Genomic DNA, 25011 nt, shown 5'->3' with positions numbered 1-25011 from the left:
TTGAAGTCAGGCACATACAAAACATTCTGAATTGATTCACCACCTGTGATTTTACACTTTCCTTGGTACATAACTGGTACTATTTTACCATTTGGCAGATGAACATTACCTCTTTTGGTGTTAGACAACTTAGTTATGTCATTCAGCAGGTTAATATTTGAAGTCATGTGGTTTGTTGCTCCAGTATCAATGATCCAAGGAGTATCACACGTTTGAGTCAGTTGAGAATCAGTATTACCTGCCATATTAGCTGCAAATTCTTCTCCTTTGTCCATATTCAATAGCTTTATTATCTGGTTGTACTGCTCATCAGTGAAGTAGTTGTGCATTCCTTGTCTTGCCACATTAGAATCTACAGTTGTGGTGGCTTGGAACACATCATCCTTGGCATGAAATCCATCACTTATGGTTGCATTAGCTTGTCAATATTCCTGCTTCTTCTTTCCCTTTAAACCAGGTGGATAGCCCACCAATTTGTAACAAGTATCCTTAGTGTGACCCTTGGTTCTGCAATACTCACAATATAGATTTCCATACCTTTTGAACTTCTGTGAATTATCTCTTGAACTCATTAAGGCAGTAGAATCATTCACCTCATTCATAGGTGTATTGGTCATATGGACCTTCCTTTGATTCTCTTCATTAATCAACATAGCATAAGCACGACTCACACTTGGTAATGGTGACATGAGCAGCATCTGACTTTTAATGGCACTAAAGCTATCGTTTAATCCCATCAAAAATTGAAAAAATTTCTGTTGTTCTAAATGTGTTATGAATTCTCTTGTTTCAGGAATCACAGGCAGAGTTGGAATAAGTGCACTATACTCATCCCACAATAGATTAAGTCTATAATGATAAGCAGAGATACTGGAAGTACCTTGGGAGATTGTAGCAATTTCTCGTTGAAGATTATAGATCCTTGATCCATTGATCTTGTCAAAACGATCCTGCAAATCAGTCCAAACTTCATGAGCATTGCTGGCATATACTATCACGTTCACCAGCTCCGGCGAGATAGTATTCATAATCCAAGTCAAAACTGTAGCATTAACACGTTCCCAGTCCTCGCCTAGATCAGCAGTGAATTGATCCTTGGTGCATGTACCATCTATGAACCCTAGTTTTCTCTTAGCTCTCAATGCAATCTTCATTGCTCTTCTTCAGACCGAATAATTCTCGCTCCCAGTCAAACGAACGAAAATTATCACATTTCCCGGCGCATCTGAAGGTTGTAGATACAATGGATGTCGCGGATTGTCAATGTTCATCTCAGCCATTATCGGTCTGCTCAAAAATTGGGAATTTTGAAGAAGACGAAGAACAATCGAAAAATTTTCTCAACAATTCCACAGAACAACTCTTAAAGCTAGATTTTCACAGCTCCGATCGATTCTCTTAGTTCTGATACCATGTTAAATCCACCATTATTGACTAGTGGTTAAGCTCGACTAAGAAGAAAGAAAATGAGGATTGTGAGTGGAAGCTTCTGGGTCAGTTGTAATTTCTGTGTATTGAGAGAAAACAGATCTCATTACAAAATGAAGTCAATCCTTTTATGATATATACATGTGTATATATATTTACAACTAACTATCTCCATTTAATTATCACTAACAACCTTCCTAATTCCGTTATAACTAACCATTAGCAACTAACTACCAATAAGCTACAATCATTGCTTGTCACCTAACAGATAGCCTTAGTTTCCAGCTGTCATTGCAGCACTTCAACATTCCTCTTAATAGATAGAAAAATCTAGCAGTTACTATCATTTTCATTAGTAGCTTAGAAGGATCTGATTGCCTTCTAGAAATTAAAACACTGATTGCCTTAGCTTTCTTTCTTAGTTTTATTGATAAATAGTGTTTCACAATGATGAATATTGAGGTTCAAGAAATAGTTTTGTTGTAACTTTTTTTAGTTTCCATCCAGTATTTAGGAATCATCGTGTTGTATTCACGACCATTCTAATAAAGGTGAGGTTTCGGCCTCATCTTTAAGGGAAAGCTTTTCATTTCTATGCTTTTCTCATCTTCCTTCAAGGTTACTATGCAGAATCCCTATAGATTATACTACAGGAAAATAGGCCTTTAGCGAGGGGAAATCTGGTCGTTAAAAATCCAATTCTGGTCGTTAAAAGTTAATAACGACCGGAAAAAATCCGGTCGTCACCGGTCGTTAAAAGCTCCGACGTTAAAAATTAACGACCGATTTACAATTCAGTCGTTAAAGGTTCTGTAGCGACGGCATAATCTTCGGTCGTTATACATGCTTTTTAGCGATAGAATTTTCCCCTCGCTAACTTGTTATCCGGTCGTTAAAAGTCTTTAGTTACAACAACTAATTAAGTCAATCCAAGTGCTTTTAACGACCGATATTCCCTTCCTTAACTATATAATTACTCTCAACAGCCAAAATTTCCTTCATTAATGGTCGTTTATCTGTTTGAGAAACCTATCGTTAAAGAGGTCTAATGACCACATATTTCTTTGCTAATATGAAAATGTAATAAATATAATTACAAAAATTTAAATTACATGAATAACAATTATTATTATTTATAAGCTTTCATACACGGCCAACAACATTGGAGAATAAACCAATATCTTGTTAATACAAAGAACTAAAGTATCATATTTACCATAAATCGATCCAAATTGTAAGACATCATTTTTAACAATTCCTAAAAAGAGAAAAAGTAAAATTGCAACATAAATATGTACATAAGACAATGTCTTTAAACCATCTCTGACAAACCAAAAATCTCTTGTACTTCAACTTGATCTCCACTTTCTTCAAGGATAGGTTCTTTGGACTTCAAATTTTTGATCGGTCAAATTAACAAATTTATGCCAGTTTAGTAGCAAAAAATAAACAACTAAAGAAGAAAGATCAGATACATTAAAGCCTACACTAATGTCCATAAACGAGGAAGTAAAAAAACTACAAAGATCAGAAATGCTCAAGTTTCCGCCGTCATTCATAGCTGCTGCAGCAATCTATACAGCTCAGACCACACTCTACGGTGTCCAGCACTGGAGTAAGATATGCGAGTGGCATACTAGTTACTCGGAAGATCAACTTATGGAGTGCTCGAGATGGATTGTGAGATGTCACTAGAAGGCAGCAACAGGAAACTGACAGGGGTACATAGGAAGTGCATCACATCTAAATTTGGTTATGCAGCAAAGTGGGAGCCTGCGCATTTTCTTGTGCAGACAAAACAACAATAGGAAAAGAGGCATGTCCAGTTATTACTAACTTTATGTGCAATTGGATTCCTAAATCGATTCATTCTTTTAACGGCGCCGGGTAATCGAATTAAAGGAAACTAAGCAACTGTTGTTGCCCCAGGGAGTTTTGATTATTTCTCTTATAGAGCTATCTCCATGTTGTTGCATTTACAATGTTCAAAATCTGAACATCGCTGGATTTCAGTTTCATTTACAAACAGTAATAAAGTCAAAAACTTTTCACAAAAAAATGAAAATAACAGATTAAGGCCAAACGCCTACTTAATCATTTGCATGTAAATGCAGATGTGCCAGAAAAATTGTGTATTTCAATGTCATGGTTGTTCTGGCGAATCTCTTCAACATCCCATCATACGTCAGTCTTATGTATATTGATATTAAAGTATTATATTTATTCTTTTTCGTGATGGTAAAAAGTTAGGCGGAGCTGAAGATATAACATATTACTATTATACATAAAGGAAAGCCAAGCACCTCCCCGTCGTCGTGTATGCCTCTTGGAATTTCATTTATCCCGATGTTAATTTTGGAATTTCATGTTCTGCTTGCTGACCTGTGTTGCATCTTGTGGTGAAAATATTTTGACTTTCGATTGTGTACTGAAAAAACAGGATTCTTATCTATAACTCCCATTGCATTCTTGTACTGCGAACGTGTTGATTTGCCTTTTTTTAAAGTCTTATTTTGCCCCTTCTTTTGCAACTTTTTACAATAAATGCTTTGTTGTACTTTCGTAAATCTATCCTCTTTTCAATGTCCAAAAAGCATTAAGGTGTTGATGTCAAAGTAAATGACACCTCTCTTGGAGATAGATATGTGTCAGCTTCACCCTTTTTTGGGCACATGTGCTCTCAAAATTTGCCTTTTTTATATAAAAGAAATTAACTTCTTCCTATCTTAAAATTCTCAAGTTATATAACCTTTCAAAACTATTTAAAATATGAATTAGGAATAAATTTTAAAAGCAAGCTGGTCTTTGTTTTTTCTTCCTTCACAGCAAGGATTCTACTCGTGATTTTACATTTAAAAAATAATTTCTCTTCAGTACTTCAGCACCATGTTCTAACCAAAAATAAAAAGTAGCAAAATTTTTCAGCAAATCACTGAAGCAAGAGTAATTTTACAAAGAGTGTACTGCTATAAAGATGGATGTTGTTTTTATAGGTAAAAAACTGTTATAGAAAGGTAAAATATAACATAAAAATTAGTTCCAAATATTTTTTTTGGCTTTTATAGTGAATGAATTTTTATATGAGGATGTTGCTATACATATATTTAACTGTATTTAGCAAAATCGTAACAATAAATGCTTTGGAAAGTCTTTTCTTCTTAAAGACACTTATTGTAAAACTAGAGATAGCATTATTTGAGAATCAAATACTACAAATACTAAATAGCCATTGGGCCCGGGCTTAGCCTGGGTATACCTATACTATACATAGAATTAGTAGAGTTGATAAGAGAATCATAGAACAAAAGCAAATCAGAAAATAAACAACAATACCACGACCTCCTAGATAGAGCATAAGCAGATAAATTGGATAACACATAATATGCATTAGACAACAAATAGTCAATTTTTCTAGTCCCTTCCACTACGTTTCCTCAATTTACTTACACTACTCATGTCTAAAATGAAGCATCTTTGGTCTAAAATTCAGTGCATAATAGCTCCTATATTTTCAGCTAGGAATTTAATCACAAACAGGAGTATTATCAACTTGTAAAATCAAGTGCTAGCCATTGAATTCCATATGGCAGTATTAGAATGATCTATTGTGGTAGTATGTTCATTCATATCATTTAGAATGATCTATTAAATCCACACTTTGCTAAGTACGTCAAAACCTTGACTGAACTTTAAGCTTTACTCAGTTCAACAGAGCAAGTATAGAGTAAATCTTGTTTCTCAGTTTTAGAGAGGACTTCAAAAGCATTAGGCTGCAATGCAAACTAAAAAAAGGCAAAAGAGAAAGCTAGCAATTTTCTCAAATTGCATTTTATATTTTTAAGATTATCTTCCTAAACATGTACATAATATTTGAAACTTCATTCTTGCTTAAATTCATTTGACTATATTTTTGTTTATTCATAAACCTTAATGACATAAAGAAAAAAATTCACATGAACATTGCAATATTTTCATCACAGAGTAAAATAGGATTTTTAATCTACTAACCTGTTAAATGATTCATTATATTGATCACTTGAAGATGGTGATGAAGGCTGATCAAACACTATCTTTGCAAGCTGTGCGTATTTACTCCCTAGCTCATCATATTTACTCTCTAACCTTTTCGGGCGTCCTTTTAGTGATTTATTTTCTTTTTCAGTAGCATTCAGCTTTTCCAACAATGCAGCTTTAGAGGAGTTGCCACCTTTCAACTCCTTAGGAGTTATTCCACCACCAAATCCAACTACATGACTCTTTTGTTGAGGTCCGAAGCACCTTTCTACAACCTCAATATTTGTAAGAGACGATTCAGATTGCACCACTTCTTTGATTTTAGCCTGTAAAATAAAAAATAATTTAATTAACATAATACAATACAGTAAATAAATAATGTAAATTGAATCAATAAACATACATATTTCTTATTGGTTTCAGGTTCGACAAGCTTGTTGTTCTTCTTACGAGTCTAAAAAAAATTAGTTGCCACATCTGGTGGATTGCCATCTTTACCTCCCTTCACATTCAAATAAACAAGTCAAAGAAATCTTTGTAACAAAGATGAGGTTTCTTAATAGAATTATAAGATTTACTCACCAATTAATAAATGATCTCCCTAATTGGCTTACTACCCATACGATGAGGCATTGACCTATTGAACGAGTTTCTTGTACTTGTCTCCTAAATTAACAACATACCGACAAAATTGTGGTCAACCACTTAATATAACACGATGTTAATAAATAGCTATAAAATCATACCTTAAATTTTTCAGTAAGAAAATGCTCCTTGACCAGCCATTCCCAATCACTCTTGTCTACCCCTTTGGCACATCTTTTAGAGCAAAACGGAATGACTTAGACTTAATATTCTTGTGCATCGATCCTCTCCAATTGTTCCATAACTTTCTCATATGTTTCAGGACATGATCTCGTTGATCATTTACGTCATCACTGTCAAATTTGTCCTACAATATTTCACAAGTATCATTAAATATGAAACTTATCTTATAAACTAGAAATATAAAAATTTAACTCTGTGTATCAAAAGAGATGATAAAGCTTATAAAGGTTATACGAGTTCTAATTGATAGATAGGGTAGATTCTTAAAAGAAAAAAGTGAAGTGACCATGAGTCTATATTTAGTTCTATTTAACAGGCAAAGGAAGTATGCTTATGCATAAATATACTTGGTGATTTGCCAAATTGACACCAGTGCTTCATCTGTCAAATGTGTGATCAGATAGATGCACAGTGATATAAAGATTCATCCGAATGAAATGGAAAGCATAGGCAGAGGTCCTAGCTATGACTTATAGCCATTTTTAGCTATACAACTTGTAACAAACAGTTGCAGGCCGGAAAATAAATTGAGTAAAGCAAAGTTAGTGGTATTTTTCAACGAGACTTATACAGCTAATCAGAAAACAACTCTTGTGTCAAAATAATTATTAATATGAGCATAAAACAGAAAATCTAAGATACAAATTATGTTGCTAAACCACATCAAGCTACTGTCCAATCAGAGACAAGTTAAATGGAGAATTTGATGTCAATAATGAGGAAACAATGGAGCAGAAAACTCTCTCCCATGCTCCCTAGCTCTCATTCAAAAAGCCATTTCCAATCCTCTTAAGTAAAAACTACTGTCATTTACTGACCTTAAAGAATGTGTCCATTCACCAGATGCTTAGTTTCTGCTGCATCGGCAGGTCGAGGTATTATGGGAACAGAATACGTACACAAGGCAGCATCAAATTACAGTATGAATTTAACATGTGTTTTTTTTTTTTTTATAATAAGGTAAGATTTTATTAAAAGACACCAAGATGGTACTAAATTACAACAAACTAATACAAGGCAACTAGTTTGAATCTGACATGTGCTAATCCAAGCTAGAGAAACTCTGGGGGTGTTTGAAGAGTTTATCCTAATTAGGATGTGAATTTAAGTTTCAATATTGCAAATCAACTATGTCAGTTAATTTTACCCCACAAGCTATATTAAAAATAGTATATCTGGAGCCAAAATCAAATTTAGCTTCTACAAGAGAAAATGAGTGGAGTAAGGAGAGACCTGCCAACAATGTCTCCAAATAGTCCTTAAACAAATAAAACTAAAATAATCCCAACAAACTGGAATGCCTTGATAAGCATAGAGCAAGACTATGGCTGCGGACCTTGCATGTATCAGTTTAAACATGACTTTAAATCTTCAACACATGAAATCTTGAAAACTTCGCACTGTTGATATCCATATTCCTTCAAATATTCACTACCAGTTACATCACCTTGAGCTCTTACTATTTGATTGATCTTACGAGCTCTATTACTTACTTGAAAGTGTCAGTCTTACTACTTGACCGAAGTCTCCAAAACACTTAGCATCACTAGCACATCCAAATAATTTTAATAAAGTGATACCCAATATGACATAACGAAGACCAAACAGCAAATATCTTACCTCATGAGTTCTCCAAGTGTAAGAAGGAAGCTCTGTATTCGAGAATGAATACAAACAACAATACGGCTCTAATCAAAAGCGAAATCCAACAACATACTGTTTTAGTGAACAAAGACTTTCCAACTAATTCATTATCAAGATATTCTCTTAAAGGAAACTCAAAAACAAATCTAGAGAATCAACAAGAAAGCTTTACTTACTTTTAAGTGAATGGATTCGTAAAGAAATCAATTATCTAACCAAACAATTTATACCCCAAACCCGGCTTACCCTTAAACGGCTCATTTTGAAGCTCGATTCACAATTAGTTAGATAAAATAGAAAGGGAGTGATAGAACTCATTACTAGGAAACCAATGTATACAGTACCAGACTCAACTTTTACTTGTCATAAGGCCAGGACAGGAGGAATAAAAACATAAAGATAGACTTCTAGTATATTGCAATTACAAAGCAATATTTCCAACTGAAATGAGGCAGCAGGGCCTTAGGATTTGGGAACCTAATCTACTGCCATTGAAGGCACTACGCATACTCAGAATGCCAGCCAAACTTTCTTATTAAGGAAAAGGTTTTTCACAGGAGCCAAAAATAGTTCCATCGCAGAAAGTTCATTTATTGAAAATAAGCAGGACCAGACATTCCTTTTTTAAAATATATTTATCTCAATGGTGATGGAAGATTCTTAACCAGCATCATAGAAAATATAAGTACATTAAACACTAACTAAATATAAAATGGAACACATGAAAGATTAAGGAAACAAGAGCAATTGCATGAGACTTATTAGGATAGATCTTTGAGAAGAAAAGGAACTCTTGAAGGAAACTAAATGCTATTATAGAAGGCCCGCACTTCTAATTCTAGTAGAAAACATCACGGTTAATCAAAACAAGTCTTGTATAGCAAAGAACGAGACTAGAGGGGATCTTCAGGAAATGGTAAGATAACACTTGCAATGGCAAGCACTTTCTATTCAGTGAAGTACATATTGGATTTTGCTTTGGAGTTTGGTACATAAAACAAGGATAGATATTACACTATATGTGATTATTCACTTTGTATATTACTTAAAGGAAGTATATAGATAAATAGTGGAAAGCAGAGATGTTGTAGTCAAGTTTAACATGAGACCTAAAGTTCTCTTACTCAATAACACACTGCAAAAAACACCAACTAGGCATTAAAAACATATTGAAAAACCAAAACATGGATATCATAGACTTCCTCACTTTCTAACTTGCACTTTTCTCAGTTTTAGCATTCAACCGGTTACCAATCACCGAGACGATCAATCAGTCCAGATGATTATTTAATAGCAATTGAATAATCAGCAACTACACAGATTTTGACTCCAAAATTCAAGGGAGGAAAAAAGCAACTAATTGAACTCGGAACCATGAATTTCGTCCTCGAACAGTCACGTCCGAACCCGCAAAACACCAACCAAGCTCAAGCAAGATCCATGAACGAAGATCAACAGGTCAAAAACTAAAAAATATATATATTTTTTGTTTACATCTATGTATATGAAAGAAACTTAACTCAAAATCAGAGGAGGAATAGCCGAAAATCAGAGAAGATCACTTAAATCTTTGTATATCTCTTTCTGTAATTTTTTTCTGGAATTTGAAACGTGAACAGAAAATCAAAGAGAAAACCTAAAAGCAGAGAATAAATTTTGCCCTTAAAACCCTAGCTTTTCACTCACTTTTTCTGTTCAAAACTTTATAATAATTGAATTTGAACAACCATGGTTTAGAACTGGGGTTTCATCTAAACTAAAATTAACATAAAAAGGGTACAATTTCGAACCTTACCTTGATTAGAAGAAACTCGAAGATGAGCAGTTATTGTCAATGGAGGTGACCAGCAATTTCTCTAATACGATGATATTGACGTCTGAGCCCCAGTAATTTCGCTGAAGTTTACTTCGCCCGTTGCAGGAGAAATTACAGTTTCAGGTTTACGAAATAAATGTTCACAGAAGTCTCAGGGTTTTTTCCTTCTTTTTTGGGGGAGGTTGGCGGATCCAGCCGTGGGTCGGAAAAAAAGAGGGAAAAGTTAGCGCCAATTTTTATTTTTATTAATTAATAACGACGGGCATTGTTATATTTTAAGGGCCTAATATTATCCTCTCGTTAATATTGAGCTAATAATTAATTTCAACGACCGAAAAAAATTTGGTTGCTATAAGTACACATTTATAACCACCAGACTTTATTCCCTTCGTTAAGAAGTGGACGCTAAAAATCAAATTTCTTGTAGTGATATATAGAACTCCAAACTAAAGGTATGAATTATCTATATTTTATCCATGTATTAGGATATCTCTTTGCACCATTTCATAGTCATGACTGCTATTGATGTGGTTCTAACTATGTCTATTTTGTCGTGTATTTGGGATGATGATCAAAGAAATAATATTGTTTCCTGTCTCATATATTTAGTGCTAATTGTATCTTTTCATGTCTAATCTATGGACATAGTGCCTATTTCTTTTGGTCTATAAAGAAAAAATTGTGAGTAAGTATTCTGTACGTCCTTGCATATGTATTCAGTGCTGAATATAGTATTCACCGATACTAAAATATGATATTTTTTTGAAGCTACATTTTTACATATGATGAAATAACTTCTAAAAGAGATTGCTTAATAATAGTTACTTTGGGTGATGGAAATATTGAAATAGCAACAACCAAACTTTTTCAAGATTTGACATAGAACTGAATACAAATTATTAATAGTTGTGAGTTAAAAATTGATAAATACACCGCGCGGAGCGCGGGCATATCCACTAGTCATGAAATATATATGAGAGCTTCCGCGTCACTTTCTTATTGCGTACATGAATTGTAATGTTAGAATTAGTCAATTGGACATGCTAAATGAAAAGTTACTGGCAACTACAAATATTTCTAAGTGTTGTATCGCAGATTTAAGAGCAACAACAGAAATTTCAAAGAACGAGATTCTTTCACAAACATAATGAAAGTAGCAACAAAAAGAAAATGACGTAGATTATTTTGTATCAAAAATTAAAAATTGTTTATCCTTATAACCACGAACAGTAAATTAAACAGACTTATAGCCTGTTTGGGCCAAAAGTGCTTTTTTTTTTGTCAAGCACTTTAGGGCAAAAATTGAGGTGTTTGACCAAGCTTTTGGAAAGGAAAAAAATGTTTTTAAGGAGAAGCAGAAGCAGTTTTGAAGAACCAGAAAAAAGTAACTTCTCTCCAAAAGCACTTTTGAGAAAAATACACTTAGAAGCAGTTTTTTAAAGCTTGGCCAAATACTAATTGCTGCTCAGAAGTGTTTTTCAAACTAATTAGTCAAACACAAACTGCTTCTCACCAAAAGTACTTTTGAGAAAAGCACTTTTTAAAAAAAAAACACTTCTCAAAATAAGCTGATTTTTGCAGCTTGGCCTAACAGGCTATTAGCGTGCGTCATTGTCATTTTAGTTTTTGGACTTCTATTCTTTTGCTTCTTTATTTACCTAAACTCTCCGAAACAAAAAGAAGAAGACCCTTTTCATCTTAATTTTTTTCTAAAGAAAATTAAATACCTATGTAGTAGGAAGTAAAACAACGATTATAACTCGAGATATCAAAGAAGAAGAGCATGTAATCGACTCCAACAATATCCACAAAGAAGCATTACCAAATATATTTTTGTCTCGTTGAAAGATAATTCACCCAACTAAAAAACATTAATTTGCCAGAGCTTGTTAACGATAAAAACTTCAACGGAATGCACTTTGTAGAGGAGGGGATAAAAAGGATACAGTGTCAGAACTCAGAAGGCAAAAATTACCCTTTGCGGAGACTAACATCGTTAAACTACTGTCAATGTAGGGACTAAAATCACACATTTATGTTAATTGGTCAAAATTTCTAAGTTATATAATAATAAATCATAATTAAGTGACAATACATAGAACAAAAATACTATTTTCCTTACTAGAATAGTACCCCAACCATGACTTGCGCCATGTAAATAGCCATATCCATACTACTGGTTGGCGGAGAAATTTGCATTTCCACTTTTCCTGAAACCATTTTCCACTTGTGAAGAGAAAAATGGAGTGAAATTAAACAATTTGGGTTTTAGATATTGCTTTTTAAGATGGAAGAGATATTGAAAATAAAAGAAAAGTGCTCTGTTGAATAAATTTCTCGTTTCATCATTAATGAATACGTATTTCACAAAATAACGTACATTATTTTCTGCAAAAAACAAAAACTCTTTATCTATATAGCCATGACATAAATAGTAAATCCAACAGACTCGGTATGCATCGTTGTCATCTTAGTTTTTGGACTTTTGTTCTTCTGCTTCTTTGTTTGTCTGAACTTTCCATAAAAGTATGAGACGAAACCCCAAAGAAAAAGGAAAAACGCAAGGCCTTTTTCACCTGAAAATTTTCTTTAAAGAAAACTACAGCTAATACCTCAGTAACAGGAAGTAAAACTGCGGTCATAACCCCAGACATTAAAGAAGAAGAACAATAAATGACTTCAATGACACCCACAAAAGAAGCACTGCCAAACAATGGTAGTCCATACTACTACTGTATAATATCTAGCTTTTCCAAGGTTAAATTGTTTTGCCTCCCTTGGTATAGCCTACAAATTTTAATCAATTTCTTAATCGTTGCTCTTTAAAAAGATCGTCTATAGCTAAGATATAATTGAAACCTTGAAAGTATATATGACACAAAACATTAAGGTAAATCTATTCGAATCCAGGGTATTACTCTAGCTTACATATACTTTTGATATATCCAAATTTAATATAATGCATCATGCACGCAAAATGTCTTCAGTCAACCCAAACCCACGATATAGATGTATTCCAATATAAAAAAGTCTATACCATGTCAAGAGTTCAGAAATTAGGATACGAATAATTTAGGGTTCCTACTGCTAAAGTCAAACTCACAAGTCACAACTCTTTACATGATTTTGTTCCCTCTTGTGAAGATGGAAATGAAATAAGAAATCCGAAAAGATGGACTTTTGATCGTTGGTGAACGCCAATAGATCATCACCTAATGAGAAGTTGATAGACGGGTCATTTGAAAGCCTTAGGGATCTAATGGTAATTAACACCAAACGAGAAATATATATTACCATCTCTTTTTCGATTTATGTGACATAATTTGTGTCTCGACACGAAATTTAAAAATGAAAAATAAATTAATGAAATTTGGGTCTTATACATATTTTATAATATTTGTAGTTTAAACATAAACACTTTCAATTATAACAATGTATTATTTTATTGGGACAGATTAAATATAGAAAAGACTTAAATTATTCACCCTTCCACCGTAAATTTCTTTTGCATTTCTAACTAGTAATTAATAACATGTCAATTCCTCTTTTACCATGTTATCAATAAATATAAAAATATAAAAATGTAAAAAATAAAATGCGACAGAGTGAATTATAAGATGCTTGGGTAAAAATGAGCTATAGGGGAAGAAAAATTACCTTAATGTCGTTATTAACAATCATTCCTACTAGGGGTGTTCAAACCGAACCGGAAAATCGCACCAAACCGAAAAGCCAAACCAAACCGATTAAAAACCCGATTAGGTTTGGTTTGACTTGGTTTGGTATTGAGTAAAATAACCCGAACCAAACCGACATATAAATATATACATTTTATTTATATTTTTAATACCTTATAGTGAATTTTCTTTAGAAAATGTAGAAATATTTGGGATCCTCTCATGTATTAACTTTGAAAGTGTAAATTAACGAAAAATTATTGTTAGACGAATAAGAAAATAACTATCATGTGTTACTAAAAAAATTCTTCCATTAGAGTATTTTAATAGATCATATGTTTGTCAATTTTTTCCATATTTACTAAACATATATTCACTTATCAAAGCTTTATCTATGATTTTAACAAAGTAAGATTGAAATAATATTCATGTAACAAAAAAAACCCGAAAACCCGAAAAACCCGACAAAACCGAACCAATCCAAACTGATATAGTTGGTTTGATTTGGTTTTGATAAAAATCGAACCAACCCGATCCATGTACACCCCTAATTCCTACAGTGCAAAAGGCAGTAGCACCAAAACACATGACCATCTGAATCTCCAACACCAACGTAGCAGTAATAACTTGTTTTGCTTTCAAGTAAATCAACTCAATACAAGGCAAAATAACTCCATATAAAACTGCTGCCACAAGTGTCATCATAAAACCAAGAATATATGCTTTACTTGTCACACCCTCTGGCCGATCATCATTAGATCGAACACCCAATAAAACATCACCAACTGTCAATAGAACAACTGCGTTGATAGAGTAGGGTGTGAACTTCAGCTTCACTATGAAGAAAGCACCTACCGCCGTGAAGGCAAGTTGCGCCGCAAGAAGAAGTGAAGAGGTCGACACGGGAAGTTTTGACCCGCCCCACGAATAGAGAAAATCATCAACACCAGTAACAATGCCAATGACGAATGATGCAATGAAAATTCGGGGTGTTATAAAGTAAAACTTGGCATTAGAGCCTTCGGTTTTTCAATGATAGAAGTATAAGATAGCAAGAGGTATAAGGGTGAGTGGCCATTCGGCAGTTTGTAACCAACTCTAAACCATACTCTTGAACCTCCCTCGACATAATATAGACGCATCATTAGAGGACCACCACAGATACCAACAGCAAATATTAGACAGTTAATCGGTAGAAGGATTCTCCTCATAGTGGTGCTTAATCCTTGATGTTCCATACTTTTTTTTCAAGAGATTTGGATGCTAAGTTGGACTATTCTGCTGCTCAGTCTGAATGGTGCAAAGTTTTGGATTATTGAACCTCTTGCAGTGATGAGATGTATTTATAATTGAGAAATGTTAGTACATCTTCACGATTTGCTTCACGACATGGAGTGGCCCAGTTTAAGAAGGCTTTCTCATGAATATATTAATTGCAGTACTAGTAATTTTCTTATGATTCACAAGGGAAATGATATGTTAATATAAAAATATAAAAGCAATGATTATATTTTGTCAGCTTTGAATTATTAGGAAAAGCAATGGACTGTGCTGTGTAAATAGTCCTTGCCTATAATTTTGCATTCGCACTTGTGAAGAGAAAAAAAGTTGATTAAAATTAACAAGGATGCATGGGGCAAACGTGGGTATTAGGTAAGAATTGAATAATTATGAGTGGAATCTGTAGAATTTTGCATTTCCACTTGTGAAGAGAAAAACATGAATGCCACCCATACGTCAGCTAGCGTGGGTTTTAATTAACTTTGTTAGAATTGAATAGATATGAATAACAGTTTTTTTCTTATATGAAAGCGTGTCTCGAACCCAAATAAAGAATTCAGACCTCTCCAGTGAGGATCCCCTCCGTTTCGCATATATGCACTTTTAAATGTGCAACACCTGTCCAATTTAAAATTCAATGATTCAATTGCCACAAATAAATGTGGGACATGTTTACAACACGATTTAAAAAAAAAAATTAAGAAAAGAAAATAAAAAATGGATGGCGTCTTGGTTTTATTATTATTATTTATTTATTTATTTTGATTCATGTGCTAAAAGACACTAGACAGTCAAAGACTGAGCTGATCAGCAATGTTCACTACATGCTGCTGAGTAAGCTCTTTTCATTCAACAGAAACTCTTAATATTTGGTACGAGTCCTTGGTCACTCACATAATGTCTATCAGTATGTGTATATTCATGGAAGTCGAGCACCTATCCCATATTAACTAGGCGTCTCTAGAACAATACTGTGTGATTTCGACAATTTTGCTAGCAAATATAATCCCATCCAAGGAGACCCAAATCCTAGTAGACTATCTAATTGCGCAAATTTCACGACCTAAATTTCCTTCTGCAGGATATCGTGGTAGCGTCTAGTCTCTAAAACTAGGTAAGCCTAAACAAACATGCGAAATATAACTGAAATGACAAATAACTCTCAAATAACTCCCTCAATTAAATAGTAGTACCTAATAATCCTATTCACCAATGTCTATTAAAGGATAATGAAAATAGAGTAGTCTAGGAAGATGGGGACTCTGAGGCCTGCGGATGCCGGTATATATACCTTGAAGTCTACGCAACTGAGCTCTCGCTAATACCTGGGCTGGTAGGAGATACCTGGATCTGCATAAAAAGATGTGCAGAAGCATAGCATGAGTACACCACAATGGTACCCAATAAGTACCAAGCCTAACCTCGGCAGAGTAGTGACGAGGTCAGGTCAAGACCCTACTTGAATAGATAAGAAAAACAGTACAAGTGTATGGAAGTGTAGTAATGATGGCAATGAAATTGAAACAACAATAACATATTAAAGTTAGCTACACGGGACTAAAGCAAATAATGCAACACTGAGAATAAAAAGAATGATATGCTAAGGAAAAACACAACCAAAGACAAGTGCAGCAAACAAGAGTTACTACCAATGTATCACCTCATAGTCTCAAATCACAAGAATAATTCACAATATTTCCTTATATCACCGCGGGAGCCTTGCATTTGGTTTCGAATTTTTTTTTCTTTCAAAATAGCATCTCGCATTTTAGCCCACCTTATCACACTATGTGGCTTCTAGTAGTTCCTCTACTAGCTACGCATATCAAGCCCATCTTATCTCACCGGATGCGTTTTAACCCAAAACCTTATACCACCACATACGTATCAATATCACAACGTATCATAAATCGCACCTCAAGTGCCCAATATCACAACTTGCCAAGAAACCAACCAGATCGATATTTTAACAATAAATAGACCATAGTCCAACCACAATTTACACAAGAGTTTCTACAATAATAACTGAAAGTGAATAACTCAACAAGAATAGTATTTCACAACTTAACACTTTGCCTCAATGTGAATCACGAACTTTATAACTCATTACCAATTTCAACAACAAGATATTCAAAGAACAAAAACTCCAAGTAAGAATTCAACGGTTAGATAATGAATATGGAATAAGGGAAATAAGAACTTCAACTAAATATGTAGTGCAATTAAAAAATAAGAGCTAAGATAAATAGAGCATGTGAAATAGACTAATGATAATGAAGATAACATGTTAAGATAAATCAATTAAGGCATGAAGGAATCTACATATCTAAAACAGATAAATTTTCACATTTAGACCGTGTACACAATTGTCACCTTCTGTACATGGCTTCCACACATTATAATTGTTACAAACAACACAAATCCTAAGAGGTAATTTTCCCACACAGTATTAGGTATGACACTTACCTCGAAACATGCTAACTCAATCTACTAGAAGGTCTTTCCCTCGATTATCCAACTCTGAATGGCTCAAATCTAGCAAAAATAACTTCATACCATAAATATAAACTATAGGATGCTAATTCGAATAATAAAGTTACAATTTTTGCAAAGAAATAAAAAATGCAACTCAAAAAGTTAACCCGGGCCTGCGTCTTGGAACCCGACCAAAATTATAAAATTCGAATGCGCATTCGATAACAAATCCAACCTTATAAGAATTACTCAAATCCGACCTTAAATCGCCTTTCAAAATCCCAAAATTTAATCTAGGAAGTTTTCATAATTTTTCGCCAAATTTCTAACTTAAACCCCTAATTAGATGATGAAAATAACAATAGATTCATGAAATATAGACCAATCCGGTTAGAATCACTTACCCCAATGATTTTCTTAAAAAACTCTCGAAAGATTTCCTCACCCCGAGTTCTCAAGGTCCAAATTATGAAAAATCATATGAAACCCACGTTTTGAACTTTAAATTTTGCCCAGGTCTTATTCTTCTTCGCGGTCGCGAAGCACAAATTCTCAGGCTGCGAAATTAACACTTTGCATTCCCGTTCCTTCCTCACCTCCTCCAAGAGCGGCGACACACTGGGTGTTGCCGAATGAAGGATACGCAAGTGCCATAGTCCCGCCGCACATTAGGGTAGGCAACTTTAAAATCACAATTGTCATGCTTACATTGTTGGAATATCGGAGATTCTTCACCGGGGATCCAAATCAAAATGCATACAAGCACTTGAAAGGGTTTGTTTACACTTGCTGGGGGAGCAAACAAACTAATGTCTCTGAGGATGCTTTGCGGTTGAGGCTATTCCCTTTCTCTCTACGGGGGAAAGCCTTGGATTGGTTGGAGAGGTTACCAAATCATTCTATCCATAAATGGAATGAATTGGCCTAGAAATATATTGCAAAGTTCTTTTCTCCTAAGCATATGGTAACTCTGAGGGATGAGATTCTAGCTTTCAAACAAGAACACAACGAGCCTTTGCATGAGATATGGGAAAGGTACCGAACAATGGTCAAAGAGTGCCCCAACAATAACATGACCGAGACTATGATTCAACAAACTTTCTACCGGGGATAAACACTACAAATAAATGTGTGGTCAATCAACTTGTCGGTGGAAATTTCATGTCAAAGCCATATTCGGAAGCTTGTTATATCTTAGACGAAACGGCGGAAACTTCATCGACATGGAAAAGTAGAGCTAATGTGCCTCAAGGTGATCCAAATGTGATTCACCTCCACAAAGAGTTACATGATCATGGGCAAGCAATTGCCGAGTTGACCACCACAATGAATCAATTGGCCAAAGCTCAACTATAACAAGTGCAAGGTCCGAAGCAAGTAAATGCAATGGAGGGAGTTCATTTGATGGTGAACAAGAGGAGGCAAAAGGGTCCTCAAGTGCAAAATCAGGTTGAAAATTATGAGCAAGATGATAGAGGGTTTGATCAAGATGGACAATGCAATGAGAAAGATGAGGAAGTACAATATGTGAACAACATCCAAGGACAAAGAAACAACAATCAAGTCCCAAGTCAACAACAATGGCGACCATAAGGAAATCAAGGAAATTGAAATTCAAGCAATCAAGGTGGTTGGAATAATCAAAACAACCAAGGGAATTGAAACATTCAAGGTAATGAAGGAAATTTGAATGGTCAAAACAACCAAGGCAATTGGAGTGGCAATAATCAAGGTTATTGGGGAGCTAACTACCAAGAAGGGTGGAACAAGAATAACAACCGGGGGTCAGGTTTTCAAAGACCCCCGATGTTTCAACAACCAAGCAACCCGCCCCCTTACCCTTCTCAATGTCTGTCACACCTCCTTTTTGCGCGCCCCGCCCCGAGGGGTAAGATGCGCGGGTGGAGTTTTTCCAATTTAAGTGACAATATTCGAAATGGGATTATTTAATTAATTCAGAGTCGCCACTTGGGAAAGGTTTGGCTTTTGGTGTCCCAAGTCACCGGTTTATCTTGAATCCCAAATCGAGGAAATTTTCGACTTTTCCAAATGAAGTCTGCGAACCAGAAATTCTAAGTAAGGAATTCTGTTGACCCGAGGGAAGGTGTTAGGCACCCTCGAATCCCGTGGTTCTAGCACGGTCGCTTAAATTGTTATAATGGCTAAATATCTGATTTAAATACATGTTGTGACTTATGTGCTTTTATTAAGTTTAAACCGCTTTTATTATTATCATTTATTTTTACAGAATTGCAACGTCGTGAAAATGCATCTCGAACCACGTCACAATCAATGCACCCGTAGTTGTTAACACATTTCGACTCCGTTGAGATTTGGATTCGGGTCACATCAATGCGCACCCAAGTTTAAGAATGTAATTTATTAAAGGCGCCTAAAGGGTCTAGCGCGTTATTATTTTGTAGAAGGCCATGAAATTCACTAAACAGCCTATCCTGAATTCTAAATAATTATTATGGTTATTTATTGAGGGCCCCGCAATTTACATTTTTATTTGGCGAGGCTCATCTCTATTTTAGAAAGGATATCCTAAAGCGGCTACATTTCTAATGCATTTGTCTCTAAAACTAGAAGAAAAGGTGCATGCTAATTCAATTATAAGCTTTTGCCTAATCTGGATTCCTATCAATTTCTGATTAATTATTTACAAAGTAGAGAAAACACTACACTTCAATGGAAAATTGCTTTAGTTTGACAGAAGAAATCCGCCTAGTCTAATGAAAATACGACACTTAATCCGAACAAACATCTTTAGGCCAAAGTTAGATTAACTTGCTTAAACAGGGTTGATAGAATTTCTTAGTGAAGAATACCCCCCGATAACATTCAAAACCAATCCTATAAAGGCCTAAAGAAATCGAAAACCGGGCAGTTCAAAACCATATGATATTTGGCTAGGTTTGAGGGCCATTTGCCCTTACTTATTCAATACATGCTGAAAAAGTGAATTTAATTTTAACAATCACATTAAATAATTTCTCATTCCAAGAGTTCTGTTTACATCCTGTATGCTGCTAAACGAATCGAAGCCACAATTCAAATCAACATAGCACAAGTTTAACAGTGTATTCCCTATCAGCTATAAACTACAATTTACATAAACTTAACAATATTTATGAAAAGGCAGTCAGTAAACGGGTGATTATAACTCCTTCAAATCTTTCTATTCATGCTTTTTCAATGTTACATTCAGCTACACCAATGTGAGACTTGAGATGTGTACCTGGAAACAACTGAAAATGCCAAAGAGAAGAGGAAGAAGATGGGGAAATCAGCAACAGCAGAAAACAAAATAGCAGCAGCAGCAGGGCAGGATAGCAGTAGCCAAATGACAGCAACACCCAGTGGAGTAGAATCACAACTCCAAGCAGACCAAACCAGTAGTAAACCAATGGAAAACACTTGACTAAATAGACACAACTGGAACTTCTAAGAATCAGAATTGATTTTAACAAGTTGAACAACTGAAAACCCAAATAACAAATAGGAAGAAGCAATTTCTGATTGTAGATTGTATACTTTCTATCTCTTAACCTCCCTCTATCTGTGTTTTCCTAAAATCAGTTCTATCCTTTTCAATCCTCTCAGTCTAAATATCCCTCTATGTCTGTATCTCTTTGTATGTCTTTCAAGCTCTCTCTTTCAAAACTCTCTCCCAGTCTATCCGATCTCCTCTATGTCTGTCTGTGTCTACGTCCTAATTCTGTCTCTCTCTCTATCTTTGTGTGTATGTCTATCTCCAGAACTTCAACTCCCCTCTATCAGATGTCCTCTATGTCCCAATGTGCCTCTCTTTTATAAGCCTCAACATCAAACCTTTTACAGCCTGTTAAATTAATCAGATACCCCTCCCATGTGCCCATTTCTTTTCAGTTTCCACTCAGCTATTTAAGTATTAATCCCATGACATTCCCTTGGCAGGCTTTAACTTTTCATTTTATTATCTAAAAGCAAGTATGGGCAGTAGAATATATCTGACAGCATATACTGTCAGATTGTTTAAAACTTAAAAGCTTCTTAATGCAGAAAAACAGGCTGTGCACAAGGCACATGAGGTGCACCAATGCACATGCTGTGCACGAGTGCACATGCCTTCCAATTCAGGATTTAAACATAAACAATCCCCTTTTTTACATTGACTGATCCAAATCAAACAGCTATAAGTAAACAAAACTGGTTCTGAATTGATTTCAACAAATGTTCAACAGAAGCAAATCGATTTACTATGCTCAGACAGTTGAAATTAATTGACGACACATGTCGACTCGACTATATTAGTATGAACATACACAATCGCAGCCAAAAATCAAACATTTAAACAGTATTGATACATGGTTCGCATTATACTGACTAAACAGGAATACACTAGGGGAGTCAACTAACCAGTCCAAACTCGAAAATCAGCTACTTGCACAACACTTTCATACACATTATCAGAACAAATGGAAGGGCTTAATCAAACAACAGAAGTTCAGGCAAAGTGGTCAAGGCACAGTTGATAAAAGTCAAGGACACAAAAGAACATGACCAGACCCTTACAACAATCAAACAACTAAGAAAAGAAAGAAAACTCACCTTAAACCGCAAAAAGATCAAAACCTTAACTCGGACTTGGTCAAGCCTTTCTTAAGGCTGAACGGACTTTAAACGAAGTGTTTCTCAGACGAGAAACACTTGGATTAAAGTCCATTAGACCTTAACCTCTTTGGTTCGAACGGATATGGACCAGTGACGAAGAACCCACAAATTCCAAAAACTCAGATCTGGGGTTCACGCTTTCCTGATCAGATTCGGACCAAACCAAGTATGGTTTGGTCACGAGGGGGTCTGGGGAGTGTCTGGTATGAAACTGGGGTTGGTTGGGTTAGATCGAGTTTTGACTCGAATCTTCGAATGAAGATTCGAGGACCTGGGGGTGATTCGAACCATGGGGTTGGTGGATTTGGGTTCAGGATGGCATGGGGGTTCTATGGTGTTCAGGGGAAGGTCACCGGCATCCATGCCGCCGGCTTTCGTGGCGGAAGTACGCAGGGGCGGCTAGGGTTTTAGGGCTGTTTGTTTGGGGAGACGAAGGCTGGGGTTTGGATAGGGGGGCAGGGTAGTGTTAGGAGTTTATATAGTTAGTGAGCAAATGGATCCTGGCCGTTAGATGAGATGAGATGAAGGGCCAGGATCCTTTGGCTAAACAGGGACGACGTCGTTTCAAGGATAAAGGTTTGGGGTCGGTCCGGGTGAGACGGGTCGGGTTTGTTGATGGGTTATGGGGAATTGATCTTGGCCGTTGATCAATTTAAGATCAACGGCCCAGATCAACCTGTATCAAAACGACGTCGTTTGGATTCTCTGGGCATCGGGTGGCCTGGACCGGGCAGGCCTGGGTTTTGGGCATTGTTTGTTTGGGCCAATTTTATTAAATTGGCCCAATCCGGAAAAAGAAGGGGTCCTTTCTTATTTTTTTATTTTTATATTTTTTTCTTATTTATTTTAAAACAAAACTAAGCCAAAAAATCAGATTAAAATTAAATACACACTCAAATACAATTACTTGCACACATACTAAAATATTTCAAAACAGGTAAAGTCAAACAAAACAAAATCACGGACAAAGGTGCCTGTTTATGCTTTTCTATTTAAACCATGTTATGGCTCAGATTATGCATGACACGTACACATTTTGAATTTTGTTTTAATAAAGTAAACAAATAAAAATGGGCCGAAGTCACGAATAAGTCAACAAAATGCCGCCCAGAAATCCAAAAATTGTACAGCAGGACCAATTTTATTCTTTTGGAGTGACTATCGCGCAAAACAAAAATCACGTGCTCACAGCTGCCCCTCTTTGTTCGGAAACACGAAGAGTTTTCGTGCAAAGATAAAGTGAGCGTGTATGAGCGATTTTTGCCTATGGGCTACTCCGTATGAAGCATGTTTCTGAAAGATTTGACCGAATCTTGCTTCAAAGATTTCCTACATATCCTGGGCTAAACAGGAATCAGGTCAATGTAGTTCGGGAAGTTTTGGTAGCTGGGACTACCATGGGATTGCAATGCTTGCTGCTACTGCTGCTGCTGTTGTCACTGCTACGTCACTGACCGCCTTATTACAAACAAACGAAAATTAGAAACTGAACTAACTACTTATATGTATGTCAACTGCTAGTTACAAGATTCCTATCTATGATTCTTTTTCGACTTGATCTTGGGTCTTAGCTGATTCTGCTTGTAGACTCCGATCTGAATCTTGATGCTTGCGAGTTGCGGCGATTTGTGTAACCTCTGGGATGCTGAGTGAGACGCGATCGGCAAGGTTCAAGACCTTAATTAAACGTCGGAGTCAATCCGCTCTCCATTCACTCTGATATCTCGGAATGTCTTTTTTTTTTTTTTTTTTTTTTGTCTTTTTCTTCTTTGATTCTGAGTTGAGACTCGTCTCGTAGGTCATTTCGATCCGTGTGGCTCGAGGTTAGACCTGCGGGAAAAAACAAACAAACGAACGAAATTTTCTGCCCCAGTTTCACTAGGAAAATTTCGTTAATTATTTACCCGGAAGTTCATAAAATTGATGAAAGAGGATATGCATGCTCAGTTCAGGGTTGGAGCCCTAACACCGGCTAGCTGGGGAGAGGTTCGGTTTGGGGTTTAAAACCCTAATGCCGAACAAAGGAAGAATTCAGTTTAGGGTTTTAAAACCCTAATGTCAATTGCATGGAAAAACTCAGTTTAGGGTTTAAAACCCTAATGCTGGCTGGAAGAAAAAGTTCAGTTTAGGGTTTAAAACCCTAATGCTGACTAAAGAAAAAGTTCAGTTTAGGGTTTTAAAACCCTAATGCTGACTAAAAGGAAAATTCAGTTTAGGGTTTAAAACCCTAATGCTGACTAAAAAGGAAAATTCAGTTTAGGGTTTAAAACCCTAATGCTGATTGGCTGGAAAAGCTCAGTTTAGAGTTTAGAACTCTAATGCTGGCTGAAAGGAAAAAGTTCAGTTTAGGGTTTAAAACCCTAATGCTGACTAAAGGAAAATTCAGTTTAGGGTTTAAAACCCTAATGCTGATTGCATGGAAAAGCTCAGTTTAGAGTTTAAAACTCTAATGCTGGCTGAAAGGAAAAAGTTCAGTTTAGGGTTTAAAACCCTAATGCTGACTAAAGGAAAATTCAGTTTAGGGTTTAAAACCCTAATGCTGATTGCATGGAAAAGCTCAGTTTAGAGTTTAAAACTCTAATGCTGATTGCATGAAAAAGCTCAGTTTAGAGTTTAAAACTCTAATGCTGGCTGAAAGGAAAAAGTTCAGTTTAGGGTTTAAAACCCTGATGCTGACTAAAAGGAAAATTCAGTTTAGGGTTTAAAACCCTAATGCTGATTGCATGGAAAAGCTCAGTTTAGAGTTTAAAACTCTAATGCTGGCTGAAAGGAAAAAGTTCAGTTTAGGGTTTAAAACCCTAATGCTGACTAAAGGAAAATTCAGTTTAGGGTTTAAAACCCTAATGCTGATTGCATGGAAAAGCTCAGTTTAGAGTTTAAAACTCTAATGCTGGCTGAAAGGAAAAAGTTCAGTTTAGGGTTTAAAACCCTAATGCTGACTAAAGGAAAATTCAGTTTAGGGTTTAAAACCCTAATGCTGATTGCATGGAAAAGCTCAGTTTAGAGTTTAAAACTCTAATGCTGGCTAAAAGGAAAAGTTCAGTTTAGGGTTTAAAACCCTAATGCTGACTAAAGGAAAATTCAGTTTAGGGTTTAAAACCCTAATGCTGATTGCATGGAAAAGCTCAGTTTAGAGTTTAAAACTCTAATGCTGGCTAAAAGGAAAAGTTCAGTTTAGGGTTTAAAACCCTA

General features: G+C 35.5%; 1 protein-coding gene, 1 long non-coding RNA gene and 1 pseudogene across 5 annotated transcripts; all 3 read right to left on the bottom strand.

Annotated features, from left to right (window-relative positions):
* Positions 1 to 422: 422 nt before the first annotated feature.
* Positions 423 to 1154, bottom strand: LOC138879406 (uncharacterized). The gene has a single exon (XM_070159016.1). It carries the CDS (start codon positions 1152 to 1154, stop codon positions 423 to 425), a length of 732 nt encoding a protein of 243 aa, XP_070015117.1.
* Positions 1155 to 2608: 1454 nt separating this feature from the next.
* Positions 2609 to 9941, bottom strand: LOC104225451 (uncharacterized). Of its 4 annotated transcripts, XR_710603.2 has the most exons (6): positions 9710 to 9941; positions 6189 to 6394; positions 6025 to 6108; positions 5846 to 5944; positions 5437 to 5768; positions 2609 to 2818 (listed from the first exon to the last, which is right to left on the bottom strand). It is a non-coding gene; the product is annotated as an uncharacterized lncRNA (long non-coding RNA). The 4 variants fall into 4 exon arrangements; XR_710598.2 differs by having other exon boundaries at positions 2609 to 5768; XR_710600.2 differs by lacking the exon at positions 9710 to 9941 and adding an exon at positions 9601 to 9653 and having other exon boundaries at positions 2609 to 5768.
* Positions 9942 to 12142: 2201 nt separating this feature from the next.
* Positions 12143 to 14697, bottom strand: LOC104225452 (purine permease 3-like; annotated as a pseudogene).
* Positions 14698 to 25011: the final 10314 nt, after the last annotated feature.

Source organism: Nicotiana sylvestris, chromosome 10 (genome assembly GCF_000393655.2).
Source record: "Nicotiana sylvestris chromosome 10, ASM39365v2, whole genome shotgun sequence".
Lineage (NCBI taxonomy): Eukaryota > Viridiplantae > Streptophyta > Magnoliopsida > Solanales > Solanaceae > Nicotiana > Nicotiana sylvestris.
The sequence above is the reverse complement of the archived record's forward strand: the minus strand, read 5'-3'. Positions and strand labels throughout refer to the sequence as shown.